This window comes from Chaetodon trifascialis, chromosome 12 (genome assembly GCF_039877785.1).
Source record: "Chaetodon trifascialis isolate fChaTrf1 chromosome 12, fChaTrf1.hap1, whole genome shotgun sequence".
NCBI lineage: Eukaryota > Metazoa > Chordata > Actinopteri > Chaetodontiformes > Chaetodontidae > Chaetodon > Chaetodon trifascialis.
In genome coordinates this window covers 16,416,292-16,432,613 of record NC_092067.1, presented here as the reverse complement: position 1 = coordinate 16,432,613, position 16,322 = coordinate 16,416,292, and the positions used below count along the sequence as shown (strand labels likewise).

The following is a 16,322-nucleotide window of genomic DNA, read 5'->3' as shown; positions in this document are numbered from 1 at the left end:
TACAAATAATCAATAGACACAATGCAGGGGGAAAAGAGAAGCACGGAGAAATCAATCTGGGCTCGAAGTCAAGGTGAGAAAGGCACTTGCATGGTCTCTCATAAAATCAGCTGCTAGACGAAGTGTGAAGAGAGAAGACTGTCTGAGACCCAGAGGACACAGCAAGGCTCTGCAATCTATCGCTGGTGTGGATCAATAAAGGAAGTATGGGGGTCAGAGGTGGACAGGCTTGATTGTAATCTGTATTGTATCTTTTACACCATGCAATTCTATGCAAAACTGAGGCACAGGTAATCTTTCAACAGCCTCCAGTCACAACTCTAATTTTTCTGTGCCAGTGCAATGTAAGAAAGTAAAGGTTACAAATGAGGGAATGTGAGAAACAAAAACAAAGAACATTCCTCAAGACATTTCAGAGGAGACAAACAACCACAGTCAAAGTAATGACTCAATTTCAGTGTATTTCTCACTTTACTTTGCTATGCCGCCCAATCTCTGGAGAGCATTAGTCATCCGTGTGTCAGCTGGAGGAAGTTTGAGTGCTTTTCAAAGAAGATTTGAACTTTCTTTTTGCAGAAAAAATGCCCACACGCTTCAAAACCACTGGCTACAAAAGACAAACCAAGGGAGTTTTATTAAGATTTATTCATATGAAAATAATATAACAATAATAAGAACAAAAGACATGTTTTAAACTGCATTAAGAGGGACTGTGATCAGTGTAATGTCAAGGGCTGAATAAAAAAACATTTTATTAGAATAACAGATACAGGATTTGTCCGCTCTTTGAACACTCACAAATTTGTTAAATTGGTTTTCGACATGAGGGACTTCGCAAATGAATGCAGTCATGCAAAATTACTTTTTTTCTTCTTTTTCTTTTTTTTACATCTAGTGTAGCATTGTAGCAATACATATCTGTGAATATTTTAGTGATTTTTGCAGATAACTCTCCAGGATATAACCTTTTAAACAGAAAAAAATATCAAAAAGACCCAGCCCATCTTCATTTTACTAACTGACTAATAAGGGGCTGTCTCACTAATTTTATATTTGAGTGTATTTCTTATAACATGTCCATCACAACATCACAACACCTATTCAGTATCCTATTCCATACTGTAATCTCCTCTTAAAGGAGCATTAAGTGAAATTTTTCTGCCCCCAAGCACAAAACAACTGTGACATATTAGTCTAGCCCTGCCTGCGCACCTTTCTTCCTGCCAGACATTCAGCTGGCATCACAAGACATTTCACCGTCAAGCCCAAAAAGCAAATAACAATGCAGTTTTGTAATTATATAAGTTTATATGTATATATTAGATATATCCCCTCTGCTTTACTAGTTTCTGCTGTGACAACGTGACTCCTGCTTTTGACACTGTAGCTCTGCTAGGGACACGTCTGTGCTATTTAATTTCGTGGCCGCTAATAGAGGTCAGCGCAAGTCATGTTTTGTTTAACATCCCATTTAACCTTGAACGTCACTGCGGTTCAAGTGCAGTCTGACCAGAAACGGTGGCCAGAACAATGTGTTTATATCTGATAAGTGGTTTTAGAAGCTATAAGAGTATCATTGGTTCTGGCTGGCAGGTACGGTATAGGAATGTGCTTCTGTGTAATTCTTGATTGTCAAACACTGACCTACCTGCCTGCCTGCTGCTCGTGTTGGTGTCAGTAAAGTGCAGATAAACTGTGTTATTGGTGTGAGAAAAGCAGGTGTGCCCCTGCAGCTTGGGTGCTGAGTAATTAACAGGTAAAAGGTTGATGTGCTTTAGGCCCATGAGAGGTAGCTGGCCTTGTACTTATTATGCTGAAGTGTCAGAGTTACTAAAATGTGGAGATGGAGCCACTGAACAGGGAACAAGAAATGACAGGCTTATCTGCCACTTTAATGTTGAATTAGTATTCGGTCTGACTGCCAGATCAACGACTGGAGAACACTAAGAATTACCTAACTGCTCATTATCGTCACAAAACCTACTTATACCACCTTTGTTCATTCATAATTTAGCTCCAGTATTATATACCTAAAGAGAAGTCTCAGAAAGAAAGTCTTTCCTCTGATGGAAGTGCACCTACTACAGCTTCCTTCTGTAATTTGGATTCTTTACTGTACGATTACCATGTAGAGGTAATTGGTCCGTTGGTCCCCTGTGCATGTGCTTGATATTCCTGTGCTTCCTTTTTCTCCTGTTTCATAATAAGTTCTGGAAATTCACTCCATGCAGGGGATGTGGACAGAGGAGAGGCTGTTTGTGATGCAGGCGTACAGTCCTCGGCCACCTGCAGGAAAACAAATTCAACTCCAACCCGGCAAAGCCCTGCTGAAACTTTAACGAGGGGTTTGTGTCCTCTTGGTCCATGTAGAATAAATCCTCGACTTATTCTATATAATATGATTCTGCTCTGCCGATCGCGCTCCCTCACAGCTCATGTCCGTGTCGATGTTGCGTCAGTTACACAGTTGTTTCGATCTTTTCAATGATCTCAATCATAGACTTGGAGGGGGACAGCAGGGAACAGTCGTCCTGATCCCAGAGGCTGCCGGGGCTGGAGTTCCCATCTGTGCTCAACTCGTCGTCCTCCTCCTCCTCGCTCTCCTCCTCGCAGGACTCCAGGTAGTGCAGACCCAGCGCGTTGATGCCGGAGTCCTCGGAGCTGGAAGGAGAGGAGCAGTGGTCCATTTTGGGGCCTTTAATCTTATCCACGGGGGAGGGGTGTTTGTGTTCACTGTACACCTGCTGGACTGGCTGCACAGGTGCAGGCGTGTGTTGGGCTGGCGGTGTGGGCTTCACCGGTTGACGAGGCTGAGTGAGATTCGGGGGCTTCTGAGGTGTAGAGAGAGCCGCTGGGGGAGGGGTGGGAGGACGGGGTGGCTCTGGTAAGGGAGGCGGGGGGCGCTGCACGTAGCACATCTTTCCGTTAATGCGTTTGACAATGTAGTCGTCCACAAACAGATCCGCGATGACGCAGTACTTGGGCGATTCCAGGTGAGGCGGGGACTGGAAGCAGGGTGCGAGCTTCAGGAAGCGCTCAGCCAGAGAAAGGGACAGGTCCATGGTGTTACTGTACTCTGTCCCAGCAGGTGGCACAGCTGTGCTGGGCAGGTGGCACACATTGGTCATGGGCTGGTACACATACTTGCCTAAAGTGGGAGAAACAAAAGAAAAAACAGAAAACGGTTTTCATTGCTCAGATGTTCATGATGAAACAGGCTAAAATCTAATTTTTGATCTCAAAACTGCTAAAATCAATGTCTTAATGTTAACAGTGGAATAAATGACTCAGTGTATGGTGTCTTTCTGTGGCTCTAAAGAGAACTGCAGGATCTTCCAGCTCATTAGTTTTGCTTTTCAGGTCCACATCTTCACTGTTTCACTCTCATTGCTCTCATGAGAGTCGTTTTTGGCTCTTTTCAGCAAAAAAGCTCTGATTAGCCGACTGTATTCTACCTGCTCAGCATCAAACGGAAGACTGACACAGTTAGAGACGAGCTGGTGAACATACTGGATATTGGACATTTCGTCGCTAAAGAGACAGATATTTCCCTCTGGAGTTGAGGCCAAAACAGAGTTAAAAGAGAGTGAACATTGGACATTACATTCATAATATCACGAGACACACAACTCCAGAGAATGATGATGTGGCACCATGCTAGCCAACTAACTAAACACACATCCATCCAATCAAATGCGAACCCTTCCCATCAACTAAAACCACATTTGACCTTTATCTCATGGGTCGTTGCAACTAGCAGAGCATTATACAAGTAATATTGATGGTGTATAAACACGTGTTTTTCATCAGCCTCGACCAAGGACACAGTTTTTGAAGATGGCCAAAAGTGGGTTGGGAGGCATGGGTGAATTATGGGTCTGCGGTAACCTATCATCTGTCCTTTTTTGGGGGGGCTGCAGCAATTTTCACATCACAAAGCATTTCGTGCTGCCGAAGGCAAAAATACCTGCCTTGCCACCACCATCTGAGGTGGAGCTGCAGCCAGAGTGTAACAAATTTCAGGACATCCGGAACAGTGCAGTAATCATTTCTGACCCTTAACTGATGCAATACTTAATTCAAAAATGATGAAATAACGTGTAGGATTAAAGCCATACAACAACATTTACAGCTGAGAAATCGTGATGTGGTGCTGATTAACATCTGGATCACTAAAACAACAGACTACAACGATGTGATATACTGTGCAATGTCACATAAAAGCCATACATTTGTTCTGCAAAGTGGCCATTGTCGCATACAAATTTCTGAACGTCTTCATTGTGAATTATGCCTCCCATCTTGGCAACTCCTATGCTGGTGGTGATTGTGCAAAATGACTGCTCCCAAATGTTACTCATTGTTTGCAGCCCACTGCCTCCAACTCTGAGCCGTGCTGCCTGAATAGTGCGGCTCAGATGTGTGTTTAACTGGCTCCCTGGAGAGAGAGAAACTACAGAAGATGACAGGCCTACGCATCACTTCCTCTCACTCTGTGTCCTTGTCTTGTTTCACTGGCTGGGATACCCATTCAATCAAAATCTTTTCCCAGGTTACACAGAAAGCATCAAACTACTTTAAAGTTGAGAAGAGGCTCTGTTTTGCATCGCTGAATGGACAAAGATAGCTTGTAATGCTGATGAGATGACTTTAAAGGGTTAGTTTGAGGTTCTTATCAATAGTCAGTGTTTTGCCCACAGTAGATGGTGGTCAGCACATCCCCTGTTTGGAGAAGCAGCAGCAGTGTTGGTGTATCAAGCTAAGCAATGGACGAGGGCGGCATCTAAACAGATTTTAGCTGCCTAAAAAGACCCACTACCTTAATCTACTGCTAACTAAATCTGTTAGTTTGTGTTACGCTGTTTGGTTTGGATCTGAATTCATGTGTTTAAACATCAAAGTCACAGGATAACACAAACAAACTGATGGAGGCAGCGGTGGACCAGCAGCTCCCGTGCTCTGTGAGGTAAAATGACTGTTTTGACTGAGTCTGGTGGCTCTGAAGAGAGAAAAATGGGTAGACCTTCATTCAGTTTCACGTTGGAAAGGGCTGACAGGAAGGGAAAGCAGAGAAAATATTCTAAACATTGCATTCACTTGAACTGATACTGAGATTTTGAAGTGGGTCTTTTCAGGGGGCTAAAATGCTGTTGCTGCTTCCCCCAGCACACAGCAGTACATCGCTTAGCTTGCTACACTGATACTCCTGCTGCTTCTCCAAACTGCAGGTGTGCTGACCGCCATCTACTGTAGGTAGAACACTGACTATTGATAAGAACCTCATTCGACCCCACCTCAAAAAATCCAAACTAACTCTTTAAGTAAATGAGCTGAACACTGATGTTCCACAAGACCGGTTGACTAAATTCAGATGACCAGCTCTTCATTAAAGGACACAAAGCTGCATCCTCCACCCATGTGAAACAATTAAAAGAGGCTTTGACTGAAGCTTGATGCCAGCACACTTTGTAAACATTATTAACACGAAACACAGGAGTTAATGTCGATACAGACAAAAGGGGGAATAGGAGCCGTCCTCTGTTTAATGAGAGAAACTCAATGGTCCATGCTCAGCCTGAGATGAGCCCGTTCAGGCAGACGAGATAGCGGCGACAAATGAGAGCTAAAGCCATAGAAGGTAATGTGTTGACATTTAGTTTTTAGCATATTACATCTAATTGCATTCATCCATCTGGAGTTTCAAATAAAAAGAGCAATGGTGGGGGACAGACAGCTGCACAGACAGACAACAAAGCAGACAGACATATGGAGCTAACGCTGCACCAACACTGGTTGTCTTCAGCAGCCTTGCAGAAGGAACACAGCCTGCCGGTTGATTTACAAGGTGTCAGCAGAATGCAGAATTAGTTTGTACTAAGTCAGAAATATGACTGTTTCCGTCAGCCCCAGAGGACAGTACGTGTGAGATTAATCTCACTTAGACTGGCAAAAAGGGCAAGAGGAGAATCTTCACACGATAAGCAAAACACAACCTTCTGCTTACTGATGCTTGAACTGAACATGCTCTAAAATAGTTGGATTGTTACAAATAAGGCAGGTGGCCGTAGTTAATTATAGATATGTTGTTTTCTGTCTCTATCCATGTCACGTAGAAGTCAACTATTTTGATAGTCAAATCATTATAAAAATAAGCAGATAAGAGGATTTGAAGTCTTTCTGTGTAATACATGAAAGTTAACTGAACGTCTTTGCAGTTTAAACTGCAGGATGATCAGACAAAACAAGACAACTGAAGATGTCATCTTAGGCTCTAAGAAATGTATGTTTTCCCACTGTTTTCTTATGTTTTACAGACAAAATGATAAAGAGATTGACTTAGAAAATAATCTTCAGATTAATCAACACTGAAAACAGCTGTTAGTTGCAGCCCTAATGGTTTGACCTCCTGTGACCTACTTTCACTATTAGAATTTAGAGGTAAGTTGTGGAGTTTTGAGTTTTTGGAGCGATGTTTTAACAAGTGGGTTCCAGTCGTGTTTGTATCATGATCACATGCACGCTGCAGCAGAAGACACGTTTGTCATGTCACGCTTTGATGTAAACATAACTTTGTTTACAAGAAAACTCAACAGGCCCCCTTTAATTTTAAATCCCTGTCAAAATGTTGGTTGCTACATCCCATCCTGCATATAAATCAACTAGACAGACGAGCTTTACTGTGCAGACTGTTCCCTAAGAAATATACAAACACTAACTGACAGCCAGTGAACACTGTCTATGCAGCTCTATTGATATTCAGTTGTACTCTAGCCTTCTGTGTTGCCCAGTGTTGGAGCCCTTGCATGACAATGTCAGTTGTTGAGCGGCCCTCTCCCTCTGCCCTGTGTGTGTGTGTGTGTGTGTGTGTGTGTGTGTGTGTGTGTGTATTTCCATGATAACAAAGATCGGATGTCCTCACAAAGACAGAAAAAGAACAAAAACTCTCCAGACTGAGGACACTCTTCACTTCTTAGTTTAGGGCTGTGACATGAGCTGTTTCTTTAAAGGATGAAGCATGGTCTTATATTTTTATTGCAATCGACAAATCACATTAAAAGACCAAAACCAACAATCAAACCAAACAATTAGTTCATCTCTCAGTCTTTTCTGAGCTGCCCACCCTGTCCGTGGCACTCAGCCAGACACCAATTGGCTTCAACTGAAGATGTAATCATTACAAATAAGTCATACAGCTGGGTTAAATAATAAATAAATTGAAAAGCTAAATTATTTCCTAAAACAGCAGGGCACTGTAGTGTTTAAAGGAGGGAAATGGTGTATTTATGGGGGACTAGTTTCCGTGGATTAATGCACATTTAGTGGACTGTGAGTAGCAGGAAGGCTGGATTGAATCTGTACCCATGCTCGTTAATGAAGGAACATGTCACAAGGTCCGTATTTAAGGAGTCTGTATTTAATAGTTTTTGGACAGCAATGGAGGTCTGTGGCACAGAGGAATAAGCCATACCAGGCTCTGGCAGGAGCCTTGTTAGTGGGATCAAAATCACTGATGGTCTTTTAGAGTGTAAAATGTGGAATATAACCAGACACATCCTTTAAGAGTGACAGTTAAAAGGCAAATCCACACAAACATGGTACAAGACGGCTGCACAGTCACAGCTACAGGTCTTACATCTTACATTTCTCATCTTCCTCTTCGTTCTTCTGTGGCATGTTTTCTTCTTGCTAAAGATAGCTGGCCAAACAGGCGAACTGATGCCACGAGACACTTTTAGCCCTTCTATAATGAAGACTGACAGAATTACAAGAAGCCTAAACAGTGAATGTAGGGTTTGCAGTCTGTGGTTTGGAATCAAAAATAGGAGCTTCTCTGCAGTCCCACCACTTTACACCTACAATCACACTGAGAAAAATCAACTGCAGAGGAAACACAGGCACAGTGTTTTCCACTGACAGCAGCCTCTACAGACCAGAATAATATGCAGCCACAGGACATGCTGCACTTTGAGCAAGGCGAATGACTCCTCGCTTCTTTTCTTAGCTGGAAAGCCTTTCATCACGTTATCATTAAATGCCGCTGAAAGCAACAGGTTCACTGGGGACGGATGAAAGGCATTCTGGGGGATGTAGGAGATGTAAATGAGGCTTTTGGGTACATCAAAAGAGGAAGTAACAGCTCTTCATTACAAAAATTTAATCAAGAACTGAGGATATCTACAGTTTAAAAGCAGTGGAGGTGACTCTTCCCCTTACTTTTACAGCCAGGGAAAGAAACTTTGTTGGTGAAAGGCAAAGAATGTCATTCACAGATAGTAAAATATCACAAAAAATCTACAGTTTATATGTGGTAAACTTGGGTTTAATCATTGTAAGAACGAATTAGCTTAATTTAGGTGTTCGAACAAGCAGATTTAGAGTGCTATATGGAGCCAAAAGATGTTTTCAAAATACAAATATATGGAAAATCAAGAGTTCAAAAGGTTAATGAGACAGCGGGAGAACATGCAGCTCATTCCGGGGATGTGACAGGTTGCTCTCTAGAGGAAGGAGGAGAGTGGTGGAGGAATGAGGAGCTCCAACTTCTCTGCTCCCACCTGTCTCCATCTTGCCTTCCCTGCTCTCTCCTGGGCCTGTGGCTGGCCGACGGCTGCACAGTCTGGTTTAATACAGCAGATGAATAATGCGGTATATAGCCCCACAGTCTCTGACTCTCTCTCACACATCATGATTTCAGCTCTACTGTCACTCTACAGGCCGCAGCTTGAAGGGAAATACTCGGAGATTGATTGACTGAGTCATTAACAACCCCCTCAGTCTGACTTTTTTGTATGTTTGAGCCGAAGCCAGCAGTTTTTATGCGCAGACCGAGCAGATCTTCTACTGTAAATGCATCTCGCCAGTTCAAAGCAGCATGTTGGCAAACCAGGTGAAAACAATCTGCAAAAATTACTGTTTTCTTTCATCAACAGCAGCTGCACCCATTTGGCCGGTGGATACGGTCCGCTCACACGCCCGCTGCTCTTTGTGTTTAAATCTCTCAAACAAAGGGGCTGCAGCCGGGGGAAACAACATGAGTTTCAGGTTTCAGCGAAGGGGACGGTCTGACCCAGCATCATGTGAAACTCCTTTCCTGTTTCCTGTTTCATGCCTCCAGAGGCAAAAGGCTTTCCCTGACTTACAGCCAGTTAGAAATCCGCTATTGAGTCTGCCACCATGGAGGAAAAAATGCAGCCCTCTGGACTGTTTTTCTTATGCATAGTGAACGTTAAGCTTCAACTCTTGTAGCAGCCTGAAAGGGTAGGTTCAGATTTCTTCAAGCTTATCTTAATACAATGCTCACATGCCCAAATGTGCTTTTAAAGAGGAGGAATACTGGCTGTCAATACAGTGTAAGAGACAAGGGGGGGGGGGCAAAATCCACAGCCCTCGCTCTGAGGTTGCCATTTTTTATTAAAAAATAAATAAAATTTGATTGTAGAAAAAAGTGAAATATTCAATCTGTAATCATCATACCAAATTTAAAATTCACTGTGTACAAGGGCGACGGGCTGTGCCATGCACTGCAGCAGAGGGGGGTCTCTAAAATGCGCTGTCACACTGATGCTCTATTGACCTGCGGTATCCGTTAACATCATCAGCCTTTTTCACAGCCGACATTTTGACTTGCAGGACAATCAGGTGTTCACGATAACATCAACGACGGCTCCGCTCTGACAGTGCGACAGTGAAACAGCATGCGCAATGCCAGGACCCTGAAAATGAAGCAGCTAAATGGAATCCAGCCATTGTAAATTATTATTCACGTCTGTGTTTTTCCTACTGAGACATGTCAGAATGTCTGCTTGTGAAAATTGTTGTTCTCCTCGTTAATGCAAAACGGGGGAAGCTAGAGAGCAGCTGAAGATATAATTATGACATCAAAACACCTGAGAAGCATTTGGATTCAACACCATACAAGGAAAAACTGTGGATAAAGGTGAAGAGGTTCGCTGCCTTTTAAAACAGTATTACCACAACAACAAAACTTCAGCCTTGTCACTACAGCGAGATAGGAGGTAGCAGAGACGCCAGGAATGAATGAAACAACACTTAAGACATGTGGGTTGCATTCGTATCAGCTCCAGCGAATGACAAGGTCGCTGTCATTCGTTCAAACTCGAGTTCTTCTGAAAAGGTGACCTTGCTGGATGCAAATGGGAGCATATCTTTGTTCCCAAGGTCCTTAGTTCCCATACTGCAAAAAGCAAAATCTAAGTAAGTTTTTATGTTTATGTTGTATTTAACCTGTTTGAAGCTTTTTTGACTTTAATTATCTTAATAAGATATAACAATATCTTGTAATTACTGTAGTGCGTGAAACTAGAATTTCCAGAATTATCAACAATGATGTGTACAAAACACATTTTAAGTAATATTTTTCCAATTTTACTACTTTTTTTTTCTTGTTTCTGAGAGCTGATTTGCAGTCCTATGATCCTTTGTTCAATATTCTGTTAAGACATATTAACCCTCCTATAGTGTTCACGTCAAATAACCCTAACCTTAGAGCAGGGGTACATCGGACCCTGGTAACACAGGAGTGCCTCCCGTGCATGTATGCATTCTAAAGTTCAGACCTTTACAGTTAATATAGCAGCCAAACTTTGCCAAATCAAGTTGGCATCTTACAAAAGGGGACAGTAACACAATGATTGACTGTGGCGTTGTATTAAAGCAGACTTAAATCTGCAACGATCCTTTAAAACATTGCAAAAACTTGCTGAACTTCTGTTCGGTGCCGCTGCCCTGCCTCTAACCCTGAGAGGCCAGCAGTTTGAGTGGTGGAAGTGCTGTAGTCCCCAAACATGAGCAATCAATCAAAAATCATTGCCTCAGGCCTGTGCTGACAATGTATCGATCCTTTAATAACAGGTGAAGCTTTTTCTGATTCAGCACTGCGGCGCATTTTGAATTAGTCACAAAATCAATCAATAAAGGGCAGAGCTTCGTCCAATAAGCCTCCGTCTTTCCCCTTAGAAAGAGTTGCAAGCCACAGCTGCGTGGCGCCACAGCTGAGATGACAAAGATCCCACTTCTTGTGCCTACAAGAGAAGCACAAGTTCTAATGTAGAAAACCGGAGCCGACAGAGAATGAGAAAAGACCACTCAGAACTTGTTACACTCTGTTAGACTTCCTTAATGAGCAATTCATTGCTCTGCCTGGTAATTGTAATCAGTTCGCAGAAGTTAGAGAGAGAGAAAAAAATATTCAGACCAGGTGGTTCCAGCGTTGCTGTGAGCACAAGCTCTCATCAGACATGACATATTGGCGGTGACACTAAACACGGCTAATTACCACTAATGAGAGGCTTGGACTGATGTTGTCACCAGCTGGGAACACTGCCTTCACCTACGTCTAATTCTAGTTTCCCCCATTTTCTCAGCCAAAGCTTTAACAAAGCTACAACTAAGTCAAAAATGCGGGAAGGTTGTCAAAGCAGCAACAGCATTTTCCTGGTGTTGCCTGCAAAGACGATCATCATCAGAAACTGAGAGGAAGACGACCTGAATATGTTCTGTTTGCATAGGAGGATCGGCCCATACCGCTCCACAAGTAAGATGATCGAAACAATTTGTGCTTGAGAATTTAAATGCTGAGCCGAGTCTTACTACACACTGACCTTTTGTATTTGTTTGCCTGGAAACCCATTAAAGATGTAATTAAAAAGGCAGTCTAGCGACGCTCCCTGTGGTGAATGCACAATTATCAGCTTCAGAACAAGTTTATACTCCAGGCGACAGTCATGGGTACGTTCTAAATGAAAACGTGATGAGATAAGGGCGTACCAATTTACAACATTTCCCTCTTCTTCATCCGGCGCCAGTATGCATTGCTAGAAAAAAGGGTGTGACCTGAGCAGAGCAGGCGGGCATTGCATGCAGAAGCACGCTGCTATGTTTTTCTCACTGGGTGCCCTGGATCTGCCTGAATCAGCAGTCCAAGCTGGTTTATTCTCACAGTGGTGCACGGCTGTCCTACGAGGGGAACCTGGGAATTACAATGGAAAGAGATGGTGAAGGTGAGAAGCTCCATTATGATGTGGCTGGCTTTCTCCTCTATACCATAACAAGCCCTCATTAAATAATGGGGACAAAGCCATTTTCAGGCAGAGTGATGAATATTTCAAGGGAGGAGCAAGTCTAAATGTTTACCAATGATGCAACACTGAACAAGCTTTGCTGAGAGACAAAAGTCCCGGACGTGACATAATAAACACTGGAAAGAATTCATCATTTTTCTGCCACATCAGATATTTCCAATCGGTTGGCTCGCTCTGGACGGAAGCAGGCATCTAAATCCAATGATTACACGGCAAAGATTACAATGTGACTTGTGCGGTTGCACACTATAAGCCCCGACTGCCTGGCGCAGAGTGGATGGCTGATTGTGTTTTACACTGATCTGAGGATTTTCAGGGCAGTCAGAGAAGGGATAAATTAGGGCAGCACAAAGAGACGGACATCCTGTCAGGTCCACGCACAGCTATTGTAATTCTGTGGTGGTGTCAGGGTGTCAGGGCGAGAAAGGTTCAAATGGAGAGAAAGTGTCTGAGGTTCACTGGTGGTGAAAATGCCACTTGACACTTCTCAAAGTGAAAACTAAATTGTCTGTGTTGAGTGGAGCTGCGGCCTCTTGCTCTCTTAGCAATACAGTCAATATAAATGTGATAGGGGTTGATTATGTTGTGGTAAAACTATTGAGTTCAGTTGTCAATTATTTGAGGCCGAACTGAAGAACAGCAGCTGCTGAACTTGACTGATTGCTCTAAACATGATGACTTTGTGGCCAAAGGTCCTACTTTAACGATTAATGCAAACAGTGTTTCTTATTGTCATCAAATCCAATGAAAAGAGCAAAAACAACAACATGTCACTTGATCTGTCAGTACTTTCCTGCACAGTCTGTAGCACTCAAAAGCCCACTCAATCTCCAAAGTTTGATCACAAATATAGTTTCATCTTTAGCAAACGCTACCCAAGCAGGAATAAATAATGCATTTGTTTGGGGACTATTTTCAGATGTGGATTAATACACATTTGGTGCACTAGAAGGTATTAACTGCACTTGGATTGAGTATGTGGGATTGACTAAAAATAAACTACAGTGCCCATGTTCATCATGTTCAGGAAATGGTGTGTTTAAAATGGTCTGTGCACAGAGGAATAAGCTACTGTATCAGGCTTTGGCAAAATAGCAATACTTGTTAGTAGAGCTGGACCGCCGACCACTAAGCCCTCTCCCATCATAACAACGCGGCTTTAAAAAGGGTCCGAAATTAACAACCTCCAAACGTGGGTGGATTTTCACTTTGCTGGGCTTAAATCTCATTACTGAAAGTGCAATGAGAGCGTCACAAGCAAAAAGTTAATAGGAGAAATAATCAAAACAATTAGCAACTCAGAGCTGATGAATGTGTGTTCTAAGGAGAGTCAGCAAGAGAGCACAGAAATGAAGGATGGGTCTGTTTTGCTTGTTATAATAGCTCCTTGTGCCTGATTTGCTAAAGGAAAAACAGCTTATTTAATCACACTATTTACTAGCCAGTGAAAGCATGTTTTTATTGAGGAGCAAACAGAAAAATGGTCTGCCTTGGTAAATCATAGGGTGAGTTGTTCAGTGAATCACAAAACTGAGGGTTAAAACTCACCAACAAAGCAAAATGTCCAGTTAGAAATCTGCATCTCAAAAAGCTAGAAGTCAGACTACGACGCCTGAACCTAACATGGAGCGAAGCGCTCTTAACCAAATAATTCCTAATCATTAAATTATTAACGCTCCTTTTCACCATGTCTGGCTCTGTACATTTAACTGGGAATATTTCATGTTTAGGAAAATGTTTTTTTATTCACTGGTACACTCTGCAGTTACATTGCGGCGACTAGTTTTTAAAATCTTTTTTATAATCAGATGATCTGCTTAGCTTAAGCACAGGCCACCGGGAGGAAAAGTAAGGAAATATCGAGTGAATAGGTGAGGATGAGCTGTCAATGGGCTCAAACGTCATACATGCGTCGAGAAAGTATGAAAGAAAGTATATTATATAGTTTGATATCATTGCCCATTGTGCTGTTTCACTGTGGACATCGTCATGTCAATTCAACAGACATCGCCCGACCCTTTGTTCAGGATCAGTTCTGTGTTGCTTTCAGTCTTTTCAGAGGATTTGCTGACAGGTAGAAAAACAGAGAATATCACAAGACTCATCCTTCAAGGCAGAACTGAAAGCAGTGACTCAAGCGTGCAACGTCACCAAGCATTTCTCCACAGGAAGTAAAGGAAGGTCGACGGCGGACTCAATCAAATGTATTTATCTCTTCATTCGTTTGCATTATGTACGCGTATGATCTCATATTTAGGATGGGCGCTGTGTGTGTGTAGACTTTAAAGGACGCAAACTTGATGTGATGTAAGACCGACAGATACATTCATAAGCAGGCATACGTGCTGTAAGCCGTACATCTATTTGGAGTTCAATATTAAGTAAGCTGGAAGTCAAAATTATTGATTAATGCTTTTTAAATTATTTGAGTTATTCTAGTGTACAGAAAGATAATTCAGCATCATTAGAATTATAATAATCTGTGCTTTTCCACTTAAATATTACGACTAGCAGCTTCAGAGTCAATCATTATGGAAACTCAGGACTGCATTGATGCAATCTGCTCAGTCACTACATTTTCATGGCCTGCAGTGACCTGCGTTATTCTGTATACTGACAGTTTGGGCTGGATGTCAACATTTAACACAGTCTAACACAAAGAAAGCACAGACTCAGAAGAATATTAGTCAACACTGTAACCGTGACCCTGAAACATGCCAGCCTCTGAATTTTACAGCCTCCATTGTTACATTAACTATTCATACAAGGGCGTCTGTTTGAAGGTTTGGCTCGGATCAAGGATAAATGTGACTCTGAGTTTGACCTCCATATAACTGCAGTGAATACCAATAAGACAGAAATCTATGTGGAAGTTTTATCAAAAAAGAAATAGCACCAACTGGGGCAGCAAAGGTTCCCTCAGAAAAGTCAGTTTGATTGCCAACCTTTTCATAAGCTCTCATAATGCATGCACACAGTACACACCTCTGGAAGAGCTTCTTAATATCTGCAGCATGTTGTCCTGTTTTTAGTCGCTGTAGGAGCTCAGTGAGTCGATGCTTCTGCATCCACAGCCACGACTACCAGCATTTTTATACATTTCTATTTCTATACCAGTGACAGTGGGGTAGATTTCTGCTAAAACAGACAGCTATTAACCCATGTAAAACAAACTTACAGTGACACCAGCCCAAGTGGCAGCACCAGTGCAGCTTGAAGCACTTCCCGTGGCTGTGCGTAGCGCAGATGGAGAGTCCATCGCAAGGCAGGAAGTCTGGTCTCCCCGCGCAGCTCTTGGCCAAAGCCTGCGCCTCGTCCAACTTCTCACTCTTCGGACACTTCTGTGCTCCCGAGGCGGCCATGCCAACATTTCCTGGATCAAAAAAACACAGTTTCCGTCCGAGTAAACTACAACATAACCGCGAGGGACCGAGCCGAGGTTTACGGTCCACGTAGCCCTGGAAGCTTTTCAACTGGAAGACGGACGCGAAAGACGATGCCGGATCTCTGAATCCAGAGCAGCTGGGTTACCGGTCATACAAAGGGTGGAAGCATATCCTGTAAAAAGTAGAAAGACGTCAATTAGCGAGCCGTAATGGCAAATTCAAAGCCTTCCATGGTCGTGATCCACGCATCTCTCCATCCTCCGCTCGCGTCGGGAAGCTCCTCTGTGTGCGCTGGTGACGCGCGTACGGAACAACGGCGCGCATCTGAACTTCATCACACAACGGGAGGAGTCCACAAACACAAAGCCAGCTGCTCTGCGCACTTCAAACACACACCCAGGCTTTCATCGACCCCTTTAAAAACTTCAAAACACCGGGATCTGGATCCGAAACACACACACATCCTCAAATTCACCCAAAAGATTCATAAATAGGCGACATTTTTTGCTAATTAAATCAGCTTGGTAATATTTCAGCCGCATATATTCTTCAATCACGATTTTTATGAGCATGCATAAACCTGGCATTAACCAATGAAAGGTTCGGAAATAGTGTACTTGCAGACAAAATGGAGCATCGTACTGTATAATCCAGCTGCTCAGTCTGGAGCCTTCCGCCGCTAGATGGCAACCCCAACATCTGCTCATCGCTGGGCGTGAGATTTCTTTGGAAATGAGCCACTGATTTATATAAAAGCAGTTTGCGCTGCGTGTGTGTGTGTGTGTGTGTGTGTGTGTGTGTGTGTGTGTGTGTGTGTGTGTGTGTGTGTGTGTGT

At 42.9% G+C, this 16,322-nt stretch overlaps 1 protein-coding gene across 1 annotated transcript; it reads right to left on the bottom strand.

Annotated features, from left to right (window-relative positions):
• Window positions 1-626: 626 nt before the first annotated feature.
• Window positions 627-16,188, bottom strand: LOC139340480 (UPF0524 protein C3orf70 homolog B). The gene is made up of 2 exons (XM_070976321.1): window positions 15,280-16,188; window positions 627-3,148 (listed from the first exon to the last, which is right to left on the bottom strand). Exons 1-2 carry the CDS (start codon window positions 15,461-15,463, stop codon window positions 2,460-2,462), a joined length of 873 nt encoding a protein of 290 aa, XP_070832422.1. The 5' UTR covers window positions 15,464-16,188; the 3' UTR covers window positions 627-2,459.
• Between the last annotated feature and the right edge of the window lie 134 nt (window positions 16,189-16,322).

What these genes read in the sequence shown, in the direction of transcription:
- LOC139340480 (XM_070976321.1), bottom strand. Translation starts at nt 15,463, where the DNA reads ATGGCCGCCTCGGGAGCACAGAAGTGTCCGAAGAGTGAGAAGTTGGAC. An exon ending in CCACTTGGGCTGGTGTCACT is followed by an intron (nt 3,149 to 15,279) that starts GTAAGTTTGTTT and finishes CTCCCACTTTAG; the next exon opens with GCAAGTATGTGTACCAGCCC.